The sequence below is a fragment of the Sesamum indicum genome, linkage group LG8 (genome assembly GCF_000512975.1).
Source record: "Sesamum indicum cultivar Zhongzhi No. 13 linkage group LG8, S_indicum_v1.0, whole genome shotgun sequence".
In the NCBI taxonomy this organism is placed as follows: domain Eukaryota; kingdom Viridiplantae; phylum Streptophyta; class Magnoliopsida; order Lamiales; family Pedaliaceae; genus Sesamum; species Sesamum indicum.
In genome coordinates, this window is record NC_026152.1 from 463,320 (window position 1) to 490,625 (window position 27,306).

At 36.4% G+C, this 27,306-nt stretch overlaps 5 protein-coding genes and 1 long non-coding RNA gene across 11 annotated transcripts; 3 read left to right on the forward strand and 3 right to left on the reverse strand.

Moving 5' to 3' along the window:
* Positions 1,571–2,694, reverse strand: LOC105167544. Its single transcript, XM_011087317.2, has one exon. The coding sequence runs from the start codon at positions 2,654–2,656 to the stop codon at positions 1,784–1,786; it is 873 nt and encodes a 290-aa protein (XP_011085619.1). The 5' UTR covers positions 2,657–2,694; the 3' UTR covers positions 1,571–1,783.
* LOC105167287 (F-box/kelch-repeat protein At1g30090) lies at positions 8,418–11,960 on the forward strand. 4 transcript variants are annotated; one of them, XM_011086936.2, is made up of 3 exons: positions 8,418–8,634; positions 8,974–10,606; positions 11,640–11,960. In XM_011086936.2, exons 2-3 carry the CDS (start codon positions 9,404–9,406, stop codon positions 11,697–11,699), a joined length of 1,263 nt encoding a protein of 420 aa, XP_011085238.1. In that variant the 5' UTR covers positions 8,418–8,634; positions 8,974–9,403; the 3' UTR covers positions 11,700–11,960. The 4 variants fall into 4 exon arrangements, with proteins under 4 accessions (XP_011085238.1, XP_011085240.1, XP_011085241.1 ...); XM_011086938.2 differs by having other exon boundaries at positions 8,418–8,618; XM_011086937.2 differs by lacking the exon at positions 8,418–8,634 and adding an exon at positions 8,673–8,815.
* Positions 12,412–20,100, reverse strand: LOC105167288 (cullin-4). Its single transcript, XM_011086940.2, has 18 exons — positions 20,007–20,100; positions 19,465–19,883; positions 17,786–17,901; positions 17,365–17,711; positions 16,940–17,120; positions 16,675–16,797; positions 16,287–16,574; positions 15,499–15,624; positions 15,297–15,398; positions 15,135–15,188; positions 14,131–14,237; positions 13,970–14,030; positions 13,752–13,883; positions 13,528–13,665; positions 13,372–13,452; positions 13,160–13,240; positions 12,996–13,076; positions 12,412–12,794 (listed from the first exon to the last, which is right to left on the reverse strand). Exons 1-18 carry the CDS (start codon positions 20,096–20,098, stop codon positions 12,681–12,683), a joined length of 2,643 nt encoding a protein of 880 aa, XP_011085242.2. The 5' UTR covers positions 20,099–20,100; the 3' UTR covers positions 12,412–12,680.
* Positions 19,727–20,024, forward strand: LOC110012445. The gene is made up of 2 exons (XR_002287623.1): positions 19,727–19,806; positions 19,930–20,024. It is a non-coding gene; the product is annotated as an uncharacterized LOC110012445 (long non-coding RNA).
* On the forward strand, positions 20,592–22,162 carry LOC105167289 (glucan endo-1,3-beta-glucosidase 11-like). Of its 2 annotated transcripts, none has more exons than XM_011086941.2 (2): positions 20,592–20,769; positions 20,909–22,162. In XM_011086941.2, the coding sequence occupies exons 1-2, from the start codon at positions 20,703–20,705 to the stop codon at positions 21,946–21,948; spliced, it is 1,107 nt and encodes a 368-aa protein (XP_011085243.1). In that variant the 5' UTR covers positions 20,592–20,702; the 3' UTR covers positions 21,949–22,162. The 2 variants fall into 2 exon arrangements, with proteins under 2 accessions (XP_011085243.1, XP_020551986.1); XM_020696327.1 differs by having other exon boundaries at positions 20,924–22,162.
* On the reverse strand, positions 22,186–26,817 carry LOC105167291 (katanin p60 ATPase-containing subunit A-like 2). Of its 2 annotated transcripts, XM_011086943.2 has the most exons (12): positions 26,663–26,817; positions 26,347–26,563; positions 25,528–25,704; positions 25,399–25,457; positions 25,200–25,265; positions 24,973–25,080; positions 24,815–24,881; positions 24,250–24,334; positions 23,576–23,736; positions 23,285–23,386; positions 22,691–22,907; positions 22,186–22,411 (listed from the first exon to the last, which is right to left on the reverse strand). In XM_011086943.2, the coding sequence occupies exons 2-12, from the start codon at positions 26,383–26,385 to the stop codon at positions 22,278–22,280; spliced, it is 1,215 nt and encodes a 404-aa protein (XP_011085245.1). In that variant the 5' UTR covers positions 26,386–26,563; positions 26,663–26,817; the 3' UTR covers positions 22,186–22,277. The 2 variants fall into 2 exon arrangements, with proteins under 2 accessions (XP_011085245.1, XP_011085246.1); XM_011086944.2 differs by having other exon boundaries at positions 25,528–25,677; positions 26,347–26,715.

Here is a 27,306-nt window from a genome sequence, read left to right on the forward strand (position 1 = left end):
AAAAAATGATAAATTTAAAATACATATATGAAGTACAGAGTACCTAACTAATCATATGACATTAGGGTTCAAAATTCCAATCAATAAGAAAAAAGACTTGGGGTATGTCGCACACCTTAACTTGTGTATAATTAAATCTTGATAAAATTATTAAGATTAGACAATATATATGCATGTCTCACCCTAATTATTTATCTTTGCTTTGTTATTAATATATAGGTATTTTAGAGCAAAATCCGCCTGCACTTCTGCTCCCCCGTCTTTCTTTTTTCTTAAATCATTTTCTTTTATTAATTTATAACTCAAATTGGATATACATATATATATATATATGTGAAATGAAATAATGCTAAGAACTCCTTATAATACAAAATATCCCTTTTAGAAAAAAAAAACAAATTACATTTCTATCATTTTAAAAATAAAGTAATTTATCCCCTTCAAGGAGGTGGTATATTATATAATTATAAATTAAAATAATTATATATTTAATAGACCTAGTTTGATCGGTTGATTAGAAGAGATATTTTAGTCTTTGTTTCTAAAAAAAAATAGGTTCAAGTTGACTTGGAGACGGTGCGATTATTTATTTATATCATAGGGGGAATTTTTAATATTTTTACATATCACACGGGGTCAAAATGAATTTAACTCATTAAATAAATATACTATTTTAAATCTATATTGTTGATTTGAATTAATTAAAATTTAGACCATTGATCTATTAATTAAATTTGAACTTTAGATTCAAATTAAATCCAATGATTTTTAAATAAGGTTATAAACATAATTTTATAATTAAAAATCAAAAATAAAGAAAAATCATGTGAGATGCACAAAATCGCGTGAGGTGATAAATTGTATTATTTTAAAACAGACAGAAAGATAATGTTGGAAAATTTATGGCCCATGACCAAAAATAGGGAGGCCCAATACACCCACTTGGATGGCTACGGTTCGGCCCAAGCTCACGACCCACAAATCGACCCACTACCCGACCCGACCCGGATTGATTACTTATTTTCTACCTAACTCTCATATTCTCTCATATCTCACATCTCTCTATTCCCTCTCTGTAATTCACTTTCCTCTTGCAACGATGGTCTCCTTCCAAAACCAAGCTGATAGTTTATGGAAGGTGATCCCTATCTTCCATTTTCATCTCTTCTCTCAGCCCTATAAATAGGAGACTCCTTCTTCTACCTTAAAATAGTGAACTAGTCCGACTTTGTGAAATAGAGAGATTGAAGGTTTTAGTGACCGTGTGCTAAGAAGATCTGTGTGATCGAGGGTTATAACCTTTGTGGCAAGGGTTTTGTGCCAAAACCGTGTGCGATCGTGGGTTTTATCTTAAGGCTGCCGATCTTAGTGATCGTGAGTAAAGCCTAAAAAATGGATTTGACTCTTTGAGCCTTTATTTGATCAATTATTTCCTTTGCTTAATGTTGATTTAATTTTTATTAATATTTTGTATATATTTGTGTATTATTTCTACAATAATGTTGTGGGCTCTCCACCCAACAGATAATTTACTCTTTTTTTTTTTTTTTTAAGAAAGTAATGTGCTCATTTTGCAATATTATATGGGTAAATTACATTGAATCCTATTTGGAATTAACGTGGTATAAGTTGAGAGATGCATATGAATAATGGACCCAAAGAAACTCTGCAAAAAGATCTAAAAGCCTCTAGCTAGCTACTTACATCAGCAAAATATTAAGACAACAGATGCAAACAAAACAGTGTTTCTGAACCCCCCGCGCGCACGATCTCTCCTGGATTTCTAAATCGGGTTCATCAGCTGATGAGAATTCCGTCGGGTCTTGGCAGCTTGAAGCCTCATCTGCCTGTTAAACCTTCGAATGAATTCCTCAACTCTTCTGTTCAGTTCTTCATCCGACATCCTTGAAAACTCGTTTTCTTCCTCATCCCTTTTCTCAGATGACGTCCTCCGCAGAACCATCTTTTCCTCACTGTCTTCAGCCGCCGCCACCATAATCACACCATTCTCCGAATTGCTCCCAACACATCTCCGTCGGTCACCCATGTTCTGTTCAGGGTTTCCTATTCCAACTTCTGGCTTGATACTGATCATCATTTCTTCCTTCTTCGTATCGAGCTTTTCGTTGTTCCGGCTTTCTTCATCATCTACGACGTCTGTTTCTGTGGTCCTGATGAAACTTTGATGTTTATTTTTCTTGTTTTGATGATTCTGATCATGTTTGGCGACAGCAGTAGTCACTACCATGTTTATTATCTTTTCTTGCGGTTTTTCATCAACCTCTTCTTTTTGATCGTTCGTCGCCGTTTTCTCGACGATTTTCACGTATTGGGGTTGGAGAGATGGAGCAGTTTTTGCTCCTACTGTGTTTTTCACGTACTCTTGGTAGAAAGTATGGTCGTCTTCGGACGAAGAAAATTCGCCAAAATCAGCTGCAATGATGAGAATGAGAGTGTTTGATATGAAAAACCAGAAGTTGGTGGTATAAAAGAGAGCAGAAGGTGAGAGGTTGAAAATGTACAACACTGAAATATAAATGAAAATGGATAACAAGAAAGCCCACAAGGATTTCAGATTGGAATGCTTCTTGGGGTTCTTTTTGAATTTTTCAAAATTGAGGGAGTTGTCTGATAAATTCAAAAATGGCATGGCCATTTTTGGAGAAGAAGGGTAACTCCGGACTTGGGGGTCAAGCTTTGGTGAAACTGTATTTGTAATTGAGAAGATGGGAATTTATAGGGGGGGTGACGGTCTCAATGAATATTCAATAATTGAGTCTTTAGAAATTACATTATTACCCCTATTTAGTTAGATTTCTAAACCCTACGTCTTGGTGATCTGTCGAGTTGCGTAATATTACAACTTCTCACGAGGATTTTCGGGTCCTATTGGGCATTTTTTTGGAAATTCAATTGTATACAGCTTTCAAAAACATAGATATGATCTGTTCTCCAAAATACTATACAACTGTTACATTGTACATAATGCACAGAATAAAAAAGTAGAATTTTATTTTAATTATTAATAGAGGGAGCACACTCGATCAATATTTGTACATAATTTAAATTTTATTATGTTTATTTAATCAAATAAAAAATTAGATTAATGAATTAATTTATTAAAACTATTAAAAAATCAAGTGACCAAAATAGATAATTCAGAACATATTAGTCCAAATAGATATTTCTCATTTAAATTAATTATTCTAAGATAATTACATTTAATAAATAATGTAAATATTATCTTACGCGTATAAAGAGTTATTTTCTTAAAAAAAGATATATATATATATATATAATATTTAATAAAATACAACACGAATATCTACTATAAAAAAAGAAAAAAAAAATTGAGCATCTCCACCCCCATCATTGGACTTAGGTTATTCATGATTGAGTAATCATTGGAAAACTTCTAGCTACTTGCTTGTATCTTGATATCCTAAGATGGACTTCTCACTTGTGCTACTTGCATTTCAAATTGAGTGAATTGATTATAATTATATTATAAAATTTAATTATTAATATATTTAATTAGTTAAAAATTATTATTAAATAATAAATTAATATTTATGTAATAATAAAATTTAAATTTATAAACTCTTAATTACGAAGTCAATTTCATCAACTAAATTTTAAGTTTGGTTGATAGATTCTGATGATTAAAGTTTGAAGCACATGAAATCATGGACATGAATGGTCCACCAACCCCTTGTTTAATTATTCAATTATCTTGTTCTACAAGTGTACGCACACAAATGTATTTTCAGACAAAAATCTTGATGACGTGGATGTCCAATCATACTACACAAACCGTTAGATTCGTGCCAAGTGTGAGTTGGTGACATCGATGTAGCAAACGAAAGGGGCATTTTAATCACTGTCGCTCATCCGGGCATTAAACTATTAAGTTATTTTACTTAGGATCAGCTCAAAATTCTTGGTTGAATAATTAAGTTATTTGGTAATCTTAGGGATTTATCATATTTTAATGTTGGATTGAGAAGCCAAAATTGCGAGGTGGTAGATTATGTGGCATTGACAACTTTGTTTATCTTGCTTGATTAGATTAGATAATACCCTATTATTTTATACATCTTCTTATTTTTTAATCATGCCGTTGAATTTTTGTAAGAAATAAATTAATTCTAACGAGACATGTAAAGTTGGATGAATGATTATAGCTGATGTTGTATGAGTCAGTGTAAAGTGATGATGTGTTTGAGTTCCACCGTCTTATTTTATACAATTATGATCACATATTCAAACAAGTTATCAATTTCAAGAGTAAAGAAAAATAGAGCGGTATTTGACTTGGAAAATAGTTAACTCTTTTCAGGAAGTGGAGTGGAGGCCCAAGCCTGGAATGGAAACTCAGTAATGTTGCCCCAAATAACTGTAGCGGCCCATTGCTTACAACTACAAGTTTATAAAACCTCCACTAAACAAGTTTGCCCCAATTAATGAAAAATTCTAAATCAAATCGATTTTAATTGAACTTGAACCAATTATATGACTATTATAATATATTTGTGATATGATTTATCTATAATTTAAAAAATATAACCAAGTACATGACAAATATATCATACTTACTCTACGATTCATGTGATTCGATGAAACCTGATTTTGATAAAAAAAAATTCATAATTATTGTCCCTAACAAATTGAGCCTGGGTTCCTTCCTCTCAATTAATAAAAGTGAACCCATTTTCTTCTGAAAAAAAAAATTTGAGTTGAGTTTGTCCTCACTTTTTAATATAAAATTAATCTTATAATAATTATTTATTTAAATTAGATTATTCCGTGATCGGCGAAAATTGAAAATTTCACAAAACACAACTATACTGCGTTTGGACAACTCAAAAGTAATTATAAAGTCAACAGTGGGATGCAAAATGCAAATTGTCCAAGAATTGAAGGATCCCGTGACCTACTGTTACATGACTTACACCCGGTCCCATTAAAATAAAACCCCAATATTTTTTATATTTCCATTCCCAAAATGTGCGTACATTAATTAAGACATGTTTAATGTGCCATGAAAATTCAATTACTCTGTTTTTACCTCAATAATTAGAGGTAACATAATATAATTGATTACGTAAAATTTTTTAATTATGTTATGTGGAATATACAATTTAATTTAAATAAATCATCATAGGAATTTATGGGTTAGAATTAGGCCTTTCTAATTCTTAATGTTGTTGGTAAATTAAATCTTGAGAACATTTCTAAAGTTGTTTATTGATAAGAGATTTAGGGAACGGACGTTCCTTGATTATCAATAAGATAAGAAACTGTGGAGTTATTAGGTCGTACCAATGATCATAACCAATTTATCTATTATGAATGATTGTCATCTTTGCATCTTTGATCAACCGTGTAATTAAGCATGATCATGTTTTTAATTGGAATGTCCTTCACATATTTATCCTCTCTCTAAGTGTTTTCTTCTATTTAGTTTTAGATTTTAAAATAAAATCCCCCCATCTTTTATCTTATTTTATTTGAAGGAATTAATTTAAAACCAATCTTTGTGAATTCGAGCTCTATTCACTACTTTCACAAGTTTTAGTAGAAAATATTTTTGGTGGAGTCAACACCCATAAAATTTTGACTTCGTTTTTTTATGAAAATTTGTGTTTTTGAAATTAATTTCTTTTTATTACTTGTTCTTGTCATTTGGTTTTTAATGCCACAATCTTTCACGCCCGAGCTAGCGAGAGGAGGGACCGCAAAGAAATGAAGTCAGGAGCGGTTAATGGATGCTGTCCAGAATGTGGTTTTGAGGTATTATGAGCATATTTTGCAATCCATCAACCCGGAGCAAGTGTTGATACACTGAGCCCATGAGTGACAGAAAGATACGAATCTGATGCTAACCCAGCCTTTCACAGTGGAGGAAGTGAATCTTGCTTTAAAACAAATATATCCTCTAAAATCGTGAAGGTATGCCTCCTATCTTTTATAAAAAATATTGGCACATTGTTGGTCATGGCATAACTCATTGTGTGCTTGATATTTTATTTAATTGCTCACTTCACCCTCGGTTAAATTTTACACATATCGTCTTAATTTTCAAATGTCCTAAACCCGAACACATGACTCAATTTCAACCTATCTCATTATGTAATGGTGTTTATAAATTGGCCTTCAAGGCACTTGCTAATTGCCTTAGACCTCTCCCTCATTCACTTATTTCTCTATCTCAAGCCACCTTTTCTCGAGATGCTTAGTCACTGATAATGTTTGTTAATTAAACATAAAAATTATTCAATATTAATAAATGATGTATTGATTGAAATTCATAATATAATAATATTATTGATTCACCAAAAAGAGAAATTAAATAACATAATGGGATGGAGAATATAAAAATGAGGAAGAAAAAGCAATGGAACAAATTAAATAATAAAAAAGAACAAAAATGAAGTGTAGAAAAAGGATGATTAATTATTAATAGATATTGTAAATGGGAATGGTTAATAACAATAATAATAATAGGATAATTAATGAATTAAGGATGAGGTTGAGCTCTATTCTTTCTTTTCTGAAGAAACCTCTTGAGCGATCCCTTCATGGAAACCCCTAGTGTAGGTGTAAGTAATGTAGGTGTGGCCCCCGAATCTGCTGTCTTGGCCAGCAACAAAATTGCGCGAGCCTCAAACTCAGTAGCGTCACAAACAACTACTCTACCATTGTAGAAAATAGTGATGTGGTGGGAGTAGTTGATGTGGTTAATTGGCCTCCCATCGTCATTCACAGCTACTGATGATCTATATAACTGGGCCTCATAAGCCGTATTAAGCCGAAGCTCCAAATCTCTTTCCATTATATCTCTCTCACGCTGTGTAGTCTTGGGAGATGATGGGAGGAGGATGGAGGGGTATATATATATATATATTTAAAAACAACACGTGTTTTATGATAATTTAATTCAACAAAAATGGAAATAGTTGAAAAGATGTGAAGAAGGAAATATACTATTATTGTTATTAATCAATTCGGTCACTCCTCCCACAATTTTATATAATAATAAATAACAGAGTCACTTTGATGCCCACCACTTTCTTCTTCTAACTAACTATTTCTACATAGTAAAAAACAATAATTCAACCTGAAAAACATTAAAAATATGTGTTTGTGAAGTGGAGCTCGTCCTACTTCTTTATCCTCATAACAACTTTCTAATTATTAAGGTTTAATGTAATTTATTTTTTAATGAACAAAAAATAGCAGAGATATAAGCTGTTGCAATTTTTAAAAAGATAAATTATTATTATTTTAAATAAAAAAATAATTTAGAGTATATTGCTTGCATTTTTTTCTTAATTTTGAACCTATATACCTACCTAACTACCTACATGTTATAGCTAGGCGTGTTTGCCCATATACTTGTCCCACTAACCCACCTTATTCATACCTACTTACTATTTCTTTCTTCTTTTTTACCACTTTCAGATGGTTTACCACCACATTAAAATGTGATTAACCAAATCTACACTTAGTATCAGACTTCATCATCATCATCATCATCTCTGCTTTTCACTAATCCCTCACTTATAATGTGAAAAAACTAATTCATAGTACGTTTCTTCATTTGCCAATCACGTAATTGTAGAGATTTATGTTTAAAATTAATGTCTGCCGTCCCATGATTATGTTGACCAAACATTAATTTAGCATGTGTGATCAACACACTTTATATATAAATAGGATTTTGTTTTATTAAAGATTGTCGTGGAGCACACACCACACCAAAAGCATGCAATTCATTATTTGCTGCCCTTCTGGACAGACACGTGCAACTCAACTTTGCCTTTCACCATTCACACGCTTAAGCTACCACCGCCACCAACAAATTATTGATCCTTGAATTTTAAAGTGATAAAGGTTTGATGTCTGAATTAAATAATGTCCGAAAATTTAGGTGTCTGTATATCATAAATTAAATGTGGAGTTGATCCTAGTTTATTTTATGACAGCATGGATAGGGACATTGTGAAAAAGGTTAGTTTGATTTTGGGTGGGACGTCAATCATGATTCATGCTACACAAACACACACGAGAAGAACACATAAAATTACAAGAGGTTTTTATTATAATTATAAATATTCAAACACATGAGTTGTTATTGAAAGGAATCCTATGGGCTATTCTGGTTTTTATGGGTTCTTCTTAAATGGGCTGCAATCTGAGCTAATTGGGCCCACAATTTATTTTAATTATGGGCTATATGGTGGGCCGTGTGATGTTAATTGCATTTCAAGGCCCAAGTTCTATGTATTGTGCGTATGTCCATAATGCTGATAAAACATATTTTGGGGGTAAATCACGAGTCGAAGTGCGCGTGAGGAATGTGAATATACATATATATATTTATAAAGTGGTTGTGGGCGCATGGTAGTACACTTTTGGACCATTTTATTTTTATCCTGTTCGAGTGCGAGTGCGAATCAAAATATCATGCCTTTGAATTTACTCAACCATAATGAAATGAAAGCCATACAATTTTATCCAGCTAAATAAATGCCTAAAATATAAGAAAAATTTGGGTTTCCTGCTAAATCATTCGTTTCCGTGTAATCTGTGCGACCTCCTCTTTCAATCAAAATGTTCGTCATTCAATCTGTGAGTTCTTTTTTCTATTTGATTTTTCTTCTTTACTTTGCCCTAAAAAGGTTCCCTTTTCTCAGTTTCGTTTTGCTTTGTCCGTGTCTCTACTTTCTGCTGTTGGGTTTTGACATCTGAATTATTGAAATCTTGTCACTTTTGGGGCATCGGTGTCTTGAATTTTGAGCTTTTATATACTGTAAGAACTGTCCGGTTTTCTGATATCAAGAAATGGGTTTTTATTTTTTATTCTTTTATAGATTCTCGAGTATGTGAGATTATCATGGTAAATCTTGAATAAACGACTGAGCTGGTTGTTAGTGTTTTGTTTATGTTGTTTCTTGCTTTTCTTTTCAGTGCCGTACAAGACTTTATGACTTTTGGATGCTTAAACCCTGTACTTTTCAAGGCTTGAGGTGGAGATAGAAGCTAATGGCTGAAGTCCCAAGGAAGAAAAGGAATCACCTTGTTGTTGACGCACATGAGGTTGAATTTGGAACTTTTGTCATTTTTGGAATCAATTGGAGTGTATTAGAACTTAAAAGGACTTTCTCCAAGGAATTTGGGGAACTGCTTTTTGTGATTTAGGGAGTATCTATATTTTGTGCCTTAATGGTATTTGTACGAGGATCCAGGTAATCAATTGCTGAGTATTTGGATTTAATTTTGGAGTTGATTTTGTTGTCGTCATCCCTGGTAAATCTAGTTTGATGAAGCTTTGAAGAAAACAGTACATGAAAGAAGGTTTTATTTAGTGAATTAGGTTCTGTTGAGTGATTACAGAAAGATGCAAAGAGTGCGTGTTTCATCACACCAGGCTCCGGTTTTGAAGCTGGGGGACTCCCAAATGACCTTATCCCCAAAATTTAGGTTAGCCGCGACGCAGTCCACCCTGCTAGATCCTGCACTAGAATTTGAACTATCTGTTAGGGGAGAGCCTTTGGTTCCGGGACTTCCTGATGATGTTGCTCTATTGTGCCTCCTCCGTGTTCCAGTTGATCAACATGCAGTCTGCAAGGCTGTCTGCAAACGTTGGTATTCATTGTTTGGCAGCAAAGAGCAATTTTTTACCCTGAGGAAGGAGCTTGGGTTCCATGATCCTTGGCTTTTTGTCTTTGCGTATCACAAATGCACTGGGAAAATTGAGTGGAAGGTTCTTGACCTTAACCACTTCTCTTGGCATACAATTCCTGCTATGCCTTGTAAGGACAAGGTCTGCCCTCAAGGTTTCAGGTGTGTTTCCATCCCGCATGAGGGCGCCCTCTTTGTTTGTGGAGGTGTGATTTCTGATGTGGATTGTCCGCTTAATCTAGTATTGAAGTATGAAGCTCGTAAGAATCGTTGGACTGTGATGAAAAAGATGATCACTGCAAGGTCTTTTTTTGCAAGTGGGGTTATTGATGGTATGATATATGTTGCTGGAGGAAACAGCGCAGATCTATTTGAGCTTAATTCAGCTGAAGTATTGGATCCTAAGAAAGGGACGTGGCAACCTGTTGCTAGCATGGGGACCAACATGGCCTCATATGATGCAGCAGTTCTTAATGGGAAGCTTCTTGTAACAGAAGGCTGGTTTTGGCCCTTCTATGTGGTGCCCAGAGGACAAATTTATGATCCATTAACCGATAATTGGGAGAATATGGCTGCTGGACTGCGAGAAGGCTGGACCGGTTCAAGTGTTGTTATACATGGGCACTTGTTTGTAGTTACAGAGCATGAAAGGACAAAATTGAAGGTCTATGACTCAGAGAACGATTCTTGGGATGTCGTAGAAGGACCTCCGTTACCAGAGCAGATATGCAAGCCTTTTCGTGTCAACTGCTGGGCATGCAAGATCTATGTTGTTGGCCGAAACCTTCATGTTGCCATAGGCCATATCATGAAGCTGTATCCAAGTGTACCTTGTGAAAAGAAATGCAGATTTTCTGTTCAGTGGCAAATGGTGGATGCACCTGGGACCCTATTTGACTTGACTCCGTCAAGTGCACAGGTTCTGTTTGCTTAGAACCTGGATGTCTTTTGCTTTTGTTTTGTGCTTGGTGTTGGTGTTGCATATTAAATATATAGAGTTCTATAATTAGATAGTTGTTATTGTAAGGATGGCTTTTGTCATATAAAATATATATAAAGGTTCCAAAAATTGGGTATTTATATTTTTGCCTTACACTTATTCGTGAGATGTATCTTGAATTTGACAACCACAAAAGTTAGATCCATTCTTTTCCTATCCATTTGGGATCATCAGTGCACACTTTGAGAGAGATCATTTAATTGATTTGGATTAATTGCAATTGTCATTTTGGTTATGTTGTTTCCTCATCATTCATCCGTCTTCCCAATCTTAGAGCCTGGAAAATGCATTTCAATGACTCCTCTGCTGCAATGTGAATGGAGTACAATGGCATTGGCGTCATGGTTGCAGTCTACCACGAATCCAGCCATCGTTAATTGCCAATATTTTCATTGAGAGTAGTAGTTTTTGGCCCTTTCTTAGATTTTGGTTTGTTTTTCCTGTTCCACGGTGAGAATGGCTACACATGTTGAGATACTGCCTCTGTCCAGATATTTGGTTATTTCTCCCATCTTTTTTGCATTGTAGTTTGTAGGCAGTTAGGTTTAGTCCTCCCAAGTGATACCTGCATATGGAACCAACGGCCTTGTGCACTACACACTTATTACAGTTTCGAATGATACCACCATGACACAGTAAGTTTTCTTCCCTATCATTATTTCCTTTTTCCCTTTGCTGGGGGGGGGTGCACAAGGGTTAAAGGGCTTCGGAATATGGGAGTGGAAAACGAATTCTGTAGTTTCTCATTATTGAATATGTTTACATTTTGTCTGAAGTTGTTCATTTCATTACTTACTGTTCTGTAGCATGCATCTTGAACGAAACTATTCCACAAGTGGCCAAGGCTTCTCTGTTGTTACCTGGTTTGTTAACTACTGATGAGGACAAGTGCTCCACATAGATAATTGGCAGTTTGCTGTTGGATATATGTTCATGTCTTTTTGTTTTTCAGGCAGAAAAACTTCAGCTGGGGCGATGGACTGTAATCTGTCCGTTTGGAATTCAATGGTAACCAAAGATTACAACTTAGTTTGGGTGAGCCATCGTTCTGCTTGGAATTCTATGGGCACCAAAGATTTCAGCCTTGCTTTTCTTTTTACTGATGAACTAGTGAGTCTGTGATTACAAGATAAACCTTATTTTCTTCGACTTCAAAGTCTGTGATGTCTGCCCATTCTGTTGAATTTCAGTAGTCGTATTGTTAACTTGCAATTTCAGTGTTTGTGATGCTGGAAATCTTGGATGATGCTTCAACTATGCATAACCACAATTTCATTCCACATCTCCTTTTAAAATATAATGTATTTGATTTGAAACATCCAACAAATGTTCATGATATATACTAAATGTAATTACTGAATAAAATTACTTACACCTGAAATTTGTAAATAAAATTTTTATTTACATCCGGGAAAAAATAGCAAGATGAACCTGGATATCATATGCTATCAACATGGGAATATGCCCAAGAAGGCAATGGATTCCGAAGCATATTACTAGTTATCGTAATGTTTGCACTTATACTTTCACAGAAATGAATTTGGTTATGATAAAAAAGGAGTTTATCTGCAATCCGAGTTCGATGTTTTGACGGATGCAAAATAGTTAGTACTGTCCATTTGGAGCCACTATGGAACGGGGAATCATATCTTGACAACTCCAGAAATGGACATCTGAAACATAACAATGATGATAGTCCACCCAAAACTGAAGACACAATAGCAGTCGGGCTCAAAATCTTGATCTATTATAAGAGTAGAAAAAAGCATAATTTCTCGTAGATTCCTGTACTCTTGGATAGAGAGTTCCGAACATAGCAATGGTACTTTAATGTTACACTGAACCCAAAAAAGAAAAGAAGAAAGAAAGAAAACCCACTATGAGTTCCTGTACACAATTTGTCATGGGAGTCGTGGATTTCCTGCATCTACATAAACAGCACCTGATTCCCATTTAGTTTGCGAGGAAAATGATATACCTAGCAACTGATGCTTCATGCAAGGTAATTGTATATTTGTGGGTTATTTTTGTCGCGCTCCAGGTACTCTCTGTCTATGAGGCTCTCGATCCTTTTCTTCAAGTCAGCTGGTTTTATTGGAAACTTGAGCTGTATATCATCAACATAAGAATACATTCAATTCTAGTGTGCATATACTTTTAATTTGTCTAAAGCTTGTTATTGCCATGATTGAAAAGGTAGTGCTCTCTTCTCACTCCTTGTCACGCATGCACATGCTTTGTCGTTTTGGCTGATATCCAAATGATAGATAATTCAAGGAGACAACGGAGACATGAGAGTTTTCATTACCTGCTGGAAGAGTTCAGTAATCAATAGAGTGTGACTTAGCACTTTTCTTGTCTTCATTATACGGACAATGGCAGCATCAACCTGTAAAAACAGTGCAGCAAAAATTTGATTAGTAGAGGACCTCCGAAGATTTAGCAAGAGAACGTTGCAGAATATAATTTGACCTGGTATTGACGGTCTTGGAATACCCTTTCTGTAGTGCTGGTGTTCTCCTCAACTGTTTCCTTCATCTGAATTGCATTTACCTGCGTAAAGTAGGTCAACCAATCAGTGGGGGTTAAAGGCCATGATTGCAGATAACCCATTTTCCTAGAGCCTTCAGGAATTTGACACCATGATATTTATGGATTTCTATCACTGATTAAAACGATCCTACCTTTATACGATATAGAGGAGCAGTAAACTGATCGTTGAAGACAAAGAAGTCATCATCCTCCACATCTCTGCCTTTAGGAATCTGCAAGGGTGATTATATCATTTAAATGAGAAATTTAAGGAATTTGAAGAAGTGTCTCTCCAGCTGAACACTCACTTTCTGAAGAACACGAAACTTTCCACATGCGAGGGACTGCAAAGTCCTCCTCAGCTCTTTATCCTCAATACCAGTGGATTCCTTGATATCTTGAAAGCCAAGCTTTTGTGCATCATTGAACAGCATCAACACAACCGTCTGGGACAGATGCAATAACATGTTGGATTCAGACCAATGCCAAGCAATATCTGACATACTAGAAGACATAAATCCACAAGACCAACCTGGAATAGAGATACTGCCAGCTCCTTTTTACCTTTTGGAAATTCTGCTTTCAGCACACAATGACCCAACGAATTTTGCCACATTAATCGCCTCCCACTATACTTGCTTAAGTAAAACTCCTTAAAGATATCCTGAAGGACAATTTGGTCACAACAAAACATGGTTATGGTCTGCAACAGTATGCTCTGCATTTTACTTAACCGCAACTGTGTCAAACCTGATACACATTGAGTTCAAGGGGGAGGCGAACATCCATGGGAGGATAGGTTGGCCAATACCTGCAGCCAGTCAACAGTGCATGTATTCATCCACTCATACCAAAATCAAATTTCTTTAAGGTTGAGAGCAATGTAGAAACAATGAACAATAGCAACTTACCCAGTTGTTAATACATGGACACTCATCTCGATTCCAGATGGGAGTTTCGTCCGAGCTTGGGATGATTGCTTGAATGATTCATTAATCTCTTTTGACAACTCAATATCCTGGAGACAGTTTTCAAAATATCATTAAGACATTGATTAATCTTACTTGCCAGAAAATGTAATATAGAAAATGGATATACTGAACAGTTTGATGGGTCTTACTTTCATTTGCGTTTTCAAAATTTCCTGCGGGTGGTTTCTTTTTCAACATATTATGAGTTCATCCAAAGGAACAGAAAAAGAATTACAGTGGACACAGCAAGGCTAGAGAAAGGAGCAACTAAGATCTAGTGGGATTATGATACGTAAACTCTGGTTGAATCATCCAGAAGTAGTTCCTTGCTTTGCTTGGAAGTATTTTGTTTCAATTTACAGAGCATGATTTAGTTTCTTCTAGGTAAGAGTTGGAACCAAAAGAAGTTTCTATTTGGTTCAGTAATTCATGAGACATTTACGCCTTATCTATATATTAATGGACATTATGTATTGTTCTTTTGCTCAAGAAACTAACAATTAGACCATTTCTAGGTTATTTCACGATTTGCCATATTTTATCATTTAATTGAAACGAACTATTTCCAATATGAGCTAATTCATGTAGAATCTTATTTTGTGTAAATATAGGCTAGGATCAGACAAATCGATCCTGTGTTCTTATGGTTTCAAAACAGATCCCTAGTGTCCTAGATTACTCTGAAAACAGATGTATCGGAAATCAATAAGAATGTCATCGCTTTGTCAGCAGCCACCCTAGAAACTACAATGCAAGAGCTGTAAAGGTATGACATTCAGTTCAATGGAAGTCTGAGGAAGCTTTGTAGATGAAGCCATGTTGCTAGCAATATAAGATACATTGGAAGCTCAGTATAATGTTGGGAAAGGATTTCTCTAAAAATTATTCACGGTATATAACAAATCAAAGTGCATCAGGCTTATAAGGCAAACAGAAATACACACCTTGAACATTCCTTCAAGTTTGTTCGTAAATTGACTGCCACACTCGGTTTTCAACTGCAATAACAAATCTCAATTTCTTCCTTGAGTATATATACAAAAAAATTGTGGGAATGGGGGAACTACAAAAACGTTAAACTGTACAATAAAAATAAAAGAAATTACTTTAGTAATCATTGACTTCTCTGCATCAATAGATGCACTTTTACCCAGCAAGAGTCTTTTAGCGAGATCTTTCTTGTAGAATGCTTCAAAAACATCCTTACCCTACAAGAGGAGTGAGACATAAATTTTAAGTACTTGAAATTTTGGATATCCATACTAAAACAGAATCGATTGCAACTAAAGCCTACTAGCTTTTTCGTACCTGTATAAATCTGAACAAAACCAAAACTTTATCTAGTGTACCCTCCAATTCCTCCTCTGATGTACCCTTATTTCCAGCACGAAGCTTCTCATCCACAAACTTGGCAATTAGCTCAGCAGGTCGGTTCTGAAAAGATATATAATACTGCATATTATTCTGATAGCTGGTTACAGATTAACATCATTAAACTGATGCCAAATTGATATGCCAACATCATAGAAGTATGAAATTCAGGTCCCTATCCAATCCAAAAGCACCAAGAATCTTATTTATCCTTACCTATCATTCCAACTCAGCAGCACTCAAGCCTCTCATGTAGCTATAGTAACACCAAATTCATCATTTTATTTCAAGATTCGAGCTAACAGCAGCAATTAGAACTTTAACTCATCACGTTATTCTTTCTCCCGCTATCAACTCCATATTGATCTAAACCAAGATTTCCAACAAAGTGAACTCGTTCAAAAGTGTAGTTCCTTTCATATTTTTCCCCATACGTGTCTATCTTAAGGGTATCAGTGAGCCACATCAATGAAGAAGTATTATTGTGGACCACTCATACAACCCACAAATGACATCACACATGTTTACTAGTATCCATCTATTGGGTCTACTGAAAAGATAATTTGAGAACATTGATCTCTCTGCCATAGAAATTTTAATGTTTCACCAGATATGTTTCTGAATTCACAAATCCACATGAAACTTTTATATTTACACATTATAGTTTGAGTGAATTTTCACTCTCGTGAGAGGGAAATCATACTGAAGAGGCAAAATGATAGTACCTGGCGGATATTAATGAGATGCTCAAATGAATCCTTGATGGTATTGCTAAATGCTTCATTTTTATAAAAGCTTTCTTCCCATATTCTATCCAGATTTGCCTTAAATTCCAATAAGCTAGACACCATATCTTTGTCCTTTTCTTCATCCATGACAATACTCTGGCCAGTTCTTCGGGTGTACTGACTAAGCGACTGCCTCAATGATTCAAGAGCATTGACTCTGGAGAAAAGCATATACATTCTCTGAAGGTCTTCAATACGCTTCCCGTCCATCAGCATCATGAAACCCTGCACAAGTTGCTCATAAATATTACAACATATAGCCGCAAGCAAAAGATAACAAAGGGATAACTGCAGATAGAATTGAAATTGATACAATAACAGCTACCTTATCCAGAATGGCAGATATATGGCGCTCAAGAAGTTGCTTTTCCGCAGTGGCTACTAGTGGCTTCCTTGTACTTGCATCCAGGTAGATTAAGCACCTTTCATGTTCTTCTTGCAACCTTACCTGGAAAATCAGAGAATGCCAAACATATGATCAAAAGTTGCGATATAGTGGAAGGTTACTGTAAAAAAAAATACATAAAAGAATCTGAGGATGGAATCATGATTCAAATTTTGCTAAGCAGATAAGCAACATGACTTCGCACCTCTACATGCTTCAAATAATCTGGAACATCTGCCTGTTGCATATATTTGACACCTTCTGCTGCATAAAATTCAGATGTACCTTCAAGGAACGGCTTCTCAAAGCTTTCTGGGTAAATTCCCAATGCAGTGAACATCTTCAAAAGATGATTTAGGAGAGTCCTATCAACAGCTTCACCTAGTCTACAAGAATAACCAAAATAATGATATTAGAATACAGATATCCTATGTTCCATAAACCGAGCATAGCATAAATGGTCTCTGAAGAGACTGATATTGACAGCAGGCACTAATAAAAGAATCTGAAGATTCTATACGGGAGAGAAAATTTTAGTTATGAAACTGTGGTGTGAGAGAAGTAACTGAGTATTAACCATCATTGAATGTTCTGCATGTACCCAAATGTCAAGCAAAAATTGTATGGTACCTCTCACTCTCTATCATTTTTAGAAGGCCAAATACAGTTTTGTGCTCCACTTCTGAAGCTAGAGAAAGATGTTTGCGGAAAAGCTGTAAGCCCATGTCCCACAATGAGCGCACATTTGGTGTTTGCTTCACATATGTTCTATCAAGATATAATGCTATACCCCGGATCATCAACATCTGGTCACAAAAGTCCTGCCAGCACTTCTCAACAAGTGATAAGAAAACTACTAGATCTTCACTTTGGCCAACCAATGATTGTAGGGCAGCAGATATGTAGGCTTCACACTCATTTTCAATTCTTTGATAGAGACTTCCCCCCATCTTGTGCAGGCAAAGGTCATTGACAGCCTTAAAGATCATAAGTTGGTCAGTCAGACTCTACAAGATACAGCCTAAGGTAAGAAAATAACAGCTAAAATTACCTGATAGAGCTTCTCCAAGTCACACGGATCAGGTTGCTTCAAAAATATGGCACTGATAGCCGACTTGAGTGTTGCCCATGTATTCTCCTCAAAATTATTTGGCAGCGTCGGTTTGGCTTGAGAAACAAATCACAGAATTTGATCATTAAGGAATACTCATTTGAAGTAGTGAACTAAATCTACATTTTAGGTAGAAGACATTTACATCAGCTAAAGAAACAGATTGCACCATAGTTTAGAGATAAAGCATGCGACAAGCATTTCTAACGGATGCTGCATGCAAAAACGTAACTTTAAACATTTGAGAGAAGCTCTATTTTGAAATTCCAAACAGTAGAATTCTATTTTTTTATTCTTATGATCAGTTATACCACTTTATAACTGCATAAAAGACAAGGTTAGAATACTTCAGCAATTGCTCCAAGCACAAAAGATCACATGCCTTGTGGTCATCCTTGAAACTTCGAAGACTATGGTTTGCTCTCATGTCTAAGAATGTGCATCGTGTAATATGTTTGTTCACATCCTCTAGTACTTCTCGACTTTCATAAAGCTATGTTCCTCTAGTTAACCAAGAGCACCAACAGATGTCTAACCAAAGAATCCCACAAATCAAATGTTACCAAGCAATAGTAAATCCTCATGGATTCTGGACACAACAGTAGTTCATGACTTCATCCAGAGCATTTACTATCCCTATGTTCACAAATATGGTGTTCTGTTGAGATAATGCATTTGGACAGATGAATTTCATTGCATAAAGTAATAATTTAAATATATTATGCTTTAAGCACAGTATGTCAAATGTGATTGACCTGCTTACCAAATTTATAAAATGGATCTACTGAATTGAATAATTGTCTTATTCTATAAGATGCTCAGATTTCTACATAAAACTGGAATGACAAAAGGTAAGAACTAAGAAGGCAAAATTGTAATTCCTGGGGAACTGTCATAAGCTAATTTACTTAGGATACCCAACCCATAACTTAGCCACTGGCAGGACAATTGGCATTTCCATTCAACCAAGATTATCCTTCTCAAGCTTACGTAACAGGAAAATGGCCAGGATAAGCCTCCATCCTTTTAGCCACTCTACCACACCCCCTTGGAGAAACTTAAATAGTCACAATTCTACAGTGCAGTGGTCCCATCTAAAAGAATATCTGATGAAGTTATCACTCGTTCCTGTTGCTCAGCATCTTCCTTGTCAATTGGCATTTCATATTTCACATTTATCATGTTTCCTTCATAAAAAATTCTGACGAAAACCTAAAACCTCTTAAGTGTTCATTTTTAAAATGCATGTGTTAGTGAATTAAACTGGAAATAATTGAATTACTTATTTTTTTAACTTAAAGGATTGCCAAATTCATGCATTTGGAAGTACAAGCCACACTTATCAAAAAGTGAGATAGTCCTAGATCTCCGTCTATACCAAAACATAAGCAAAATTACATAAAAACTTCAGACAATTTTAAACAATTCACGACAAAATCTCAATTTCAGACCAGCCAGTCAAACCTATAAAACCCTAACAATTTAATCACAATTAGACGAGCACAAACAGCATAAATCGGCAATAAAAATCTCGAATCTTCCCCAGAAGTGGGTCGACTTAAACCCATAAAAAAAAATTGCAACATCAGAAAAATAGCACCAAAGCTAAAAAATCGAACCTTTGACGAGTTTAATGACAAGCTTCTTCGTGGGCTGCGGAGGCGTTGCCTTCTTCCGAGACAAGTTGGCGGTTACTCCTCCAGCGGAAGCAGCAAGGCCACGGCCGAATGCGTTCGACGGAGAGGAAGTCTCCAATGCGACGTCATTTGGATCGTCTTCGATCATCGGGGAGTGAGCAGGGGGTTCGGCAAAGTGAACATGAGGAGCAATCTGCTGCTGGCCGTTCTTGTTGCCATCGAGAGAGCACGCGACAGCCTGGGACTTGGCTTTTTTCATCGCCGGGAAAATTGGGGCTGCGGCGGGGCCGGCGGCGGCGGTGGTGGTGGAGGAGGAGGAATAAGGTGATGCGGAGCGCTTGCTGGGGTTGGTGGAGGTGGGGGTGGAGGTGGTAGGTTGAGACATAGAAGAAATATGAAATCTCAACGAGAGCTCCTCATTCCGGCGGTGGGAGGAGGAGGAATAAGGTGATGCGGAGCGCTTGCTGGGGTTGGTGGAGGTGGGGGTGGAGGTGGTAGGTTGAGACATAGAAGAAATATGAAATCTCAACGAGAGCTCCTCATTATAGGAGAAAGAGAGCAACGTTTCCAGATGAGGAGAAAATGAATTCCCATTGCACTCATTTGCTTTACACATTTTATTGTATTTTCTCTCTCTTTTTTTCTTTTTCCCCCTTTAAAGTCTTGGGCCTTGATTCACTCATAGCACAAATATATGGGCTTACGAATTTTCTAGAAAAGGAAGGGAGTTGGGTCCTATGGGCCTTACTTAGTTATTAGCCCAATAAAATTACTTTAAAACAAATCAGCTCTGCCAGCCCAAAGAATTAACTGAAGGGAGGATAAAAGGAACCCTTGAGAAGTCTTTGGGGACGGTCTACCGATTCAGACACAAGACTGACTTATAAAAGAGCTTGCATCCGAAGCTTGAGTGCATGTATATTGGGTACGTGAGTTAAAAAAAGAACAATTGACAAACTTTGTCAAAACATAAATAAATAATAATTTAAGGGTTTTAGAGCATATGAAAGCAAAGTGGGAAAGCCAAAAGGGCACCAACCGGAAACCCTTGATGTTAATAAACCAAAAAACAAACAAGCAAAGAAAGGAATTCATTACTCACAGCATAATCTACGTACATCAGACATCCTCTCTTGTCTATATCCATTTATTAATTTCCAACAATACTAAAACTAGTTTTCTATCTCTCATCCCTCATCAAGAACAAAAGGCTGCTTGTCATGGGAAATCATGTCAGCAGGATTTCCATGTTACATCTTCTTCTTGGATTATTTTTAACTTTATCAGGTACATATCTGCTTCCTCTTCTGACTTCTATTCATGTGTTCTTGATCCCGACATTTCAAGACCATGGTTTTTTTTCCTTCTAATTATGGCTTGTTTGCATATCATTGTATCAAACTGTATTCTTCTAAAAACTTTACAGGTTTCTGTTTTCTAGGAGAAGTAGAATCCCTGGGCATTAACTACGGACAAGTGGGCAACAATTTGCCCCCCCCGGATAGAGTTCTTGATCTCTTGCGCTCTCTAAAGCTAACAAAAGCCAGAATCTACGACACCAACCCTCAAATTCTGACAGCATTTGCCAACTCCAATATCGAACTTGTCGTCACAGTCGAGAACCAAATGCTACCCATCTTGATGGATCCCAACCAAGCCCTTCAATGGGTTCACACCCACATTAGGCCCTATTTTCCAGCCACCAGAATCACAGGGATCGCCATCGGAAACGAGGTTTTCACCGGCGGCGATACTGCTCTGATTTCTTACCTCGTGCCAGCAATGGTGAACATCCACGCGGCTTTAGTTCGATTTGGATTAGACAGATTCATCCACGTTTCTACACCCAGTTCTTTAGCAGTTCTCCAGGAGTCGTTCCCGCCGTCGGCAGGGTGTTTCCGCCCGGAGCTCAACCGGATAATGCCCCAGTTCTTGCGGTTCTTGGCTGCTACACAAGCCCCATTTTGGATCAACGCGTACCCGTATTTCGCGTACAAAGACGACCCGAATAGTATTTCTCTGGACTACGTGCTTTTCAACCCGAATTCGGGAGTGGTGGACCCTTACACCAAGTTACATTACGACAACATGTTGTATGCTCAAGTGGATGCAGTGACATTTGCGATGGCAAGAATGGGGTACGGAGGTATAGAAGTGAGGGTATCGGAAACGGGCTGGCCTTCTAGAGGCGACCCGGATGAAATCGGGTCAACGGTGGAAAACGCTGCGATTTACAACGGGAATGTGTTGAGGCGGCAATTGAAAAACGAAGGGACTCCATTGAAGCCGAATAGGAGGTTAGAGGTTTACGTGTTTGCATTGTTCAATGAGGACATGAAGCCCGGCCCGACTTCAGAGAGAAATTATGGTTTGTTGCAGCCAGACGGAACGATGGTGTACAATTGCGGGCTATTTGAATTGGCAAGTACTTCCTTGACTTCCAATGCCACCCAGGTTAAATCGTAGGTTTATTATTCTTCGGGTTCTTTTATTTATTTTCTGTAGTTTATTATACCAAAATGTAAACATAAAAATGTACACGTTTTATATAGCTGCTACATTAAATAAATATAGCATAGTTCTTGAAATACCAAAATGTATGGTTCGGCTATTTTCTTGTTATTGAAAATCATGTTTGTAATACTTTACTCGAAATTGGGACCAAATGTTGCTTAATGAATGACCGGGCTCAAAAGAAGAAGCTGAAAGAACTGAAATATCAATTGGGACTGGAAAGTATCTTAAAAGATGACAAACGACATTAACTCAAACAGTTATGAACCAGATCTGAGCCTTCAATGGAGTATTTGGCTGCCATAGTCTTCATTAAATTTCTCATAACGATGGGCATGGAGATGAGCAGAAGGTCTGGTGTTCCTCAAGGCTACCTCAACATCGCCATGTGTAATGGGTCCAACCTTTGGTAGTTCTGCAAACCAGAGACACTTTTAGCGCACCAATTATAATCAGTAACAACTAGCTGCTGCAATTTACAGGATCCTATATTTGATGGGAAAAAGGAAGCCCGGATGGTTGGCCATGGGGAATAAGGGTAAATCAAGGTTTTAAGTTTCAGCGGAAGATCATACCAATATTTGATTTCCTTTTTTTCTTTCCTTTTTCTATTCCCTTCAACTCTAAAATTCCAATATCTTATACTAACCAGTCTCCCAAGAACAGCAATAACCAAAAACCATTAAAGGCATACCTTCCTCAGGCACCAGTTCTTGTTTCTCCTCAAGAATAGTCATCAACCTTCGCAGTGGCTGCATTGCAGCCTCTTTGCACAATAGACGAATATCTGAACCTGAAAAACCTTCCGTCCTCTCCACCAACAAATCATAAGGAATTTCCTCAGGATTTGGTGGCAGTAATTCCTCAAACATCGCTCTTCTTGCTTCTGGTTCCGGAAGAGGTACAAGGATCTACATCACATGGAAAACAATTATATTGAGCTTCATTTTTGCGGTTACCAGACATTTTAATTGTTTTATGAAATGGGAATAAGAAAATTAATAACACAAATTATGAACTGATCCGCACAAGTAGCCTGGCATTAGTGTTTCTAACTAGAAACTTCTCAATCATGTTAGCATTGTGCAACAAAACAAATATGCTGTAGTGACTATGCATCTCATGCTTCCAACAAAAAGGAAAATGAAATGAGAAGCACTAAAAGTAAAATTATTCAGTAAACAGTATTTATAAAAATGAAAACACAATTTTTATAACTATAAGTTGCTTTTTTTATGTTGCTTTTGTACTAGGAAAATATAATACATTAACCCTTCTGGAGACATACCCGCTTCTCAAGACGCCTAAGCATTGCTGCATCTAGTTCCCAGGGAAGGTTAGTTGCTGCCAGAACAAAAACAAGTTCATTTGTCTTTGTCAAACCATCCATCTGCAGTTCAGTCCAAACCCATTAATTTTTTTAGCAAGCATATAGGTAGTTCAATCCCTATCAACTGTTCATATGAACAACAAATGGAAGAAATTGATTAGCAGGTTGATTAGCCCTGCAGATAAGATAGACCTGCTCGCACACTCTGATGTTTCCAGTTTCTTGCATTATAGATAAAGAAAACTTCACCTGTATAAGCAACTCAGTCTTCAGACGCCTGCTTGCTTCATGTTCACTGCGCCCTTCACCCCGTTGGCTGATAATTGCATCAATTTCATCCAGAAATATAGTTGATGGTGCGTGATGCCTAGCTAGCTCAAACAATACTTTAACCAATTTTTCAGAGTCACCTGCAAGGTAAAGTGTCATAAATATCTTGAGGGAAACATGAATGCCAAAGTGCCAACTGTTCTTCTATTTCTAAAATTTATAAATGCAAAGTTCCTCTTCTGTCACTAACTTCTTAACAGCTAGAATGATTTGGCGTATAGGAAGAGAACCATAAGAATAATCCTATTAAACCACAGTCTTGCAAATATAATCTGCATAAAAGCTACAGTTGAAGGCAAAGAAGAAACACTTGATATTGAAAAAGAATTGCACTAGAGACAACAATGCGGCCACATAACTAGAAGATAATTAATAATATGGTGCACTTGATATTAGCTAAAAAAGAGGTCTAATTACTCTTAATTTGATTTGCAAACTGGATAAAAATATAACCAGTGAAGGGGAAAAAGAAAGCAAAACAACTAAGATTATCAATATAAGTCATAGCAGGAATCAAATGAACAGGGCATGATGAGCCGAGCAGATCCAAGCAAGGATGATCATAAGAGAAGTGAGAAAGCACAAAATCTTACCCCTCCATTTGCTAACAATTGATGATGCAGAAATGTTGAAGAATGTGGTTTTGCACTCTGTTGCAACTGCTTTTGCCAGCATAGTCTGTAATTTGGAAGATGAAAAAGGACATATGATGTGTTTGTAGCTACCACTCATTTTTTAAAACATCGCAAAATCAACAATGGGGCATATACAGAAAACAGGGAACTATGGGAGAAAGGCTCAATCAAACTAACTGAAGAAAAAGAATATTTAACTGCAACTAGTAGAGCTGAGCTCAATCTTGATATCTTCAATATAAATTGTAAACGGTCATGGGGAAAGCCTTATTTTCGCAGGATCCTGGATTTCAGTAGTCTTGAGTTCAAATTCTATGTAATAATGGAAAAAACCAACTAGAGCAAATCGGATAACCGGGATAAGCTCTACTGGCAGCAGTATGCCTCACAGACCAAAATCAAATAAAACCATCTCAGCATATTGATAACAAAATTCAAGGACACAGGAAGTAGAAGTAAGTCATTGTTCAACAATATAGTACATTCAGTGAATAAAGAACAGAAAGAGAAGTGAGACACAAACCTTTCCTGTTCCAGGGGGGCCAAAAAGGAGAATGCCTTTCCATGGTGTCAGAAGACCAGTGAAGTACCTGTAAAAAAAGTAGAGGTGGAAATTTTATCACTTTCAGAAGACCAAAAATATACTATGCCTGAGGTGAGGCACTCAATTTTAAGACTTACTTTGGATATTTTATCGGCATAACAACAGCTTCTTTGAGTAGCCGTTTGGCATTCTCTAACCCTTTTATGGATTCCCATTTAACATCTGGACTACCTCGAATGATGTCTCTGCAAATGATGACAAGATTATCTACATATCAATAAACAGGATAAAATGGATCAAGATGATATATGGTATAACACAAATGGGTAATTATCAGCATCCAGCCAACAGTGCCATTATTTACCTACTTAAACTCTCTGCCAAAGCACGGACTTCTGCTGACTCAAAGGGAGGAAGTAAAGACCGCTGCCTGAAAGTGCAAATTAAATGTTCAGGAGATGCCTAGACAGGCAGTGAACTCTTCAAAAGTTATAATTTTCAGAATTGCATGGCATCAACAATCATTAAAATGTTATTGGCAAAATGTGAGGGAGTAATCATACGGCAATTCATCCACTCCTGCAGATGGGACTCCATTAGAGTGCGTTAAATTGTTTCGATCCTGAAGCACAAAAGTCATGTTAAAACATTGCATTAATTAACTTTGTCAGTAAGAATCAAAAGCATGGTACCTGGTTCCTGAACTGTTCATAGATAGCCAAGTCAGATGTGTTCTTAACACGTCCACTTCCATTTGACATCCCATTCGAATGCGTCGTACTATGTACAGCTTGACCATTTGCAGCCCCATCTTCTGCCTTAGCCTCCCTCTTCCTCCCAAACTTGGAATCATAAAACAACTTAAATTCCTAAATGGCACACCCGAAAAAAGAAACCCTAAATGAATTTTGGAATTACGTTCATTGAGAACAGGTTCACTTTATCTATTCCTAGAAATTACACACATATAATAGAGGACCCCAAACTCAACCATAAGTTGGTCACCGACGGACAAATTCATAGCGTATTTACAGTATACCCTGTTAGTCAATAAACCAAGAAATATAAATACGAATAAAGTAACATAAAGAATAATTTGATTGGCATACATCACAATCAGGACAAGTTAAATTGAACTATTACAAATGCAGGATTAGTCAACACCATATCATCACTTGTAACGGGTAAAATACAAAAAGAAAATACTACACAAAACAAAGAGAAAGTAAATCTGAGAGATCCGCTGTTAGGAGAATGATGACGCTAGTGAATTTTCACCACGGCAAATCCAGGCACAACAATTGAAGTCAAGTGAACAACGATTAGCTAAGCCCGCTTTACCTCGACTACCGACACGGGAATGCTGAACACGTAATTGCAGAGGAGAAAGAAAAGAAAACCCGATCATTCGCGGAATCAAAAGCTTTCATACATCGGTCAACGCAAGTCCAAGCAAAAACACAAACATATAGATACAGCATTTGGAAGTGAACAGAGAAAATAGAAAGCACCTGAAATGACCAGCGGGTGGGCAAAGGCTCATCCGCCATCTGAAGGACAGAGAAAGAGAAATCTCAGAGATGCAGTCTTCTTCAGCCTTCTCTGTCTCTACCACACACACAGACGCCGCACGGATGCGTGTGCGTATGATGTGTTGGAGTATCTGTCGTTCGTGAGCCGTCACACTCTATGTGCTGGTGGAGATCGACCACGTGCTGCTTTCAGTTCCTATATTATTTCCGTTAATTTATGAATAAAATGGAAAAATTGAAAACAAGAACATAACAAAAACAATAAAGTAATAAAGAAAGGTGAGATCTTTTCCACATGAGAGCTTCGAGTGTCGGGGCGGGGCTTATTTTGCCAGATTGAGTGGTACCGAATCTTTCCAGTTTATAGTGAGTACTGAGTTGTCGTCGAACAACCGAGACTACGGGATGGGGACAGGCACTGGTTGAGTTACAGGAAGGTAGGTGACGGACCAATAGGAATGCCTCTATTTTCCTCTGTCCTAAACCTAGTGCACAGTCGATAATAATATAAAGATCAATTTTGTTAATGTTGTAAAAGGGTTTAATGCAATTTAGTTTATCGTGACGTTATAAATAAGTAAATTATTTTTTATAAAAAATAATAATAATTCATTATCTTGTGTTTATTTAAATAAAATAGTTTTGTTTTAAAAAATATAAAATAATAAATTATTATATTTTAAAAATATAAAAAAATAAATTATTATTTTATATATTAAAATAATTTATTTATTTATAATATAATAAGAAAATTACTTGCAATTTTTTCTTTACGTAAAATACTAATTCAAGTTTATTGCAATGTTAGTGCACTAAGTTGCCTACCCGTGAGAAGAATGGGAAAATGATGGCTTACTTTGATTTTAGTTCAAAAAATAATTTAATTTTCACGATTAAAAGTGGGGGATCAAAATAATATAAAGGTAATATGAAAAAGTT

Excerpts from the sequence above, each read along its gene's own strand:
- LOC105167544 (XM_011087317.2), bottom strand. The coding sequence starts at position 2,656 with ATGGCCATGCCATTTTTGAATTTATCAGACAACTCCCTCAATTTTGAA.
- LOC105167287 (XM_011086936.2), top strand. The coding sequence starts at position 9,404 with ATGCAAAGAGTGCGTGTTTCATCACACCAGGCTCCGGTTTTGAAGCTG. Across the intron at positions 10,607-11,639 it reads TGACTCCGTCAAGTGCACAG|GCAGAAAAACTTCAGCTGGG; the intron begins GTTCTGTTTGCT and ends TTTGTTTTTCAG.
- LOC105167288 (XM_011086940.2), bottom strand. The coding sequence starts at position 20,098 with ATGTGTAAAGCAAATGAGTGCAATGGGAATTCATTTTCTCCTCATCTG. Across the intron at positions 14,031-14,130 it reads GTCCATGTATTAACAACTGG|GTATTGGCCAACCTATCCTC; the intron begins GTAAGTTGCTAT and ends GACTGGCTGCAG. Across the intron at positions 13,666-13,751 it reads TGGCAGTATCTCTATTCCAG|ACGGTTGTGTTGATGCTGTT; the intron begins GTTGGTCTTGTG and ends CATCTGTCCCAG.
- LOC105167289 (XM_011086941.2), top strand. The coding sequence starts at position 20,703 with ATGGGAAATCATGTCAGCAGGATTTCCATGTTACATCTTCTTCTTGGA. Across the intron at positions 20,770-20,908 it reads ATTATTTTTAACTTTATCAG|GTTTCTGTTTTCTAGGAGAA; the intron begins GTACATATCTGC and ends AAAACTTTACAG.
- LOC105167291 (XM_011086943.2), bottom strand. The coding sequence starts at position 26,385 with ATGGCGGATGAGCCTTTGCCCACCCGCTGGTCATTTCAG. Across the intron at positions 25,266-25,398 it reads GCAGGAGTGGATGAATTGCC|GCAGCGGTCTTTACTTCCTC; the intron begins GTATGATTACTC and ends TTGCACTTTCAG. Across the intron at positions 25,081-25,199 it reads TTGGCAGAGAGTTTAAGTAG|AGACATCATTCGAGGTAGTC; the intron begins GTAAATAATGGC and ends CATCATTTGCAG.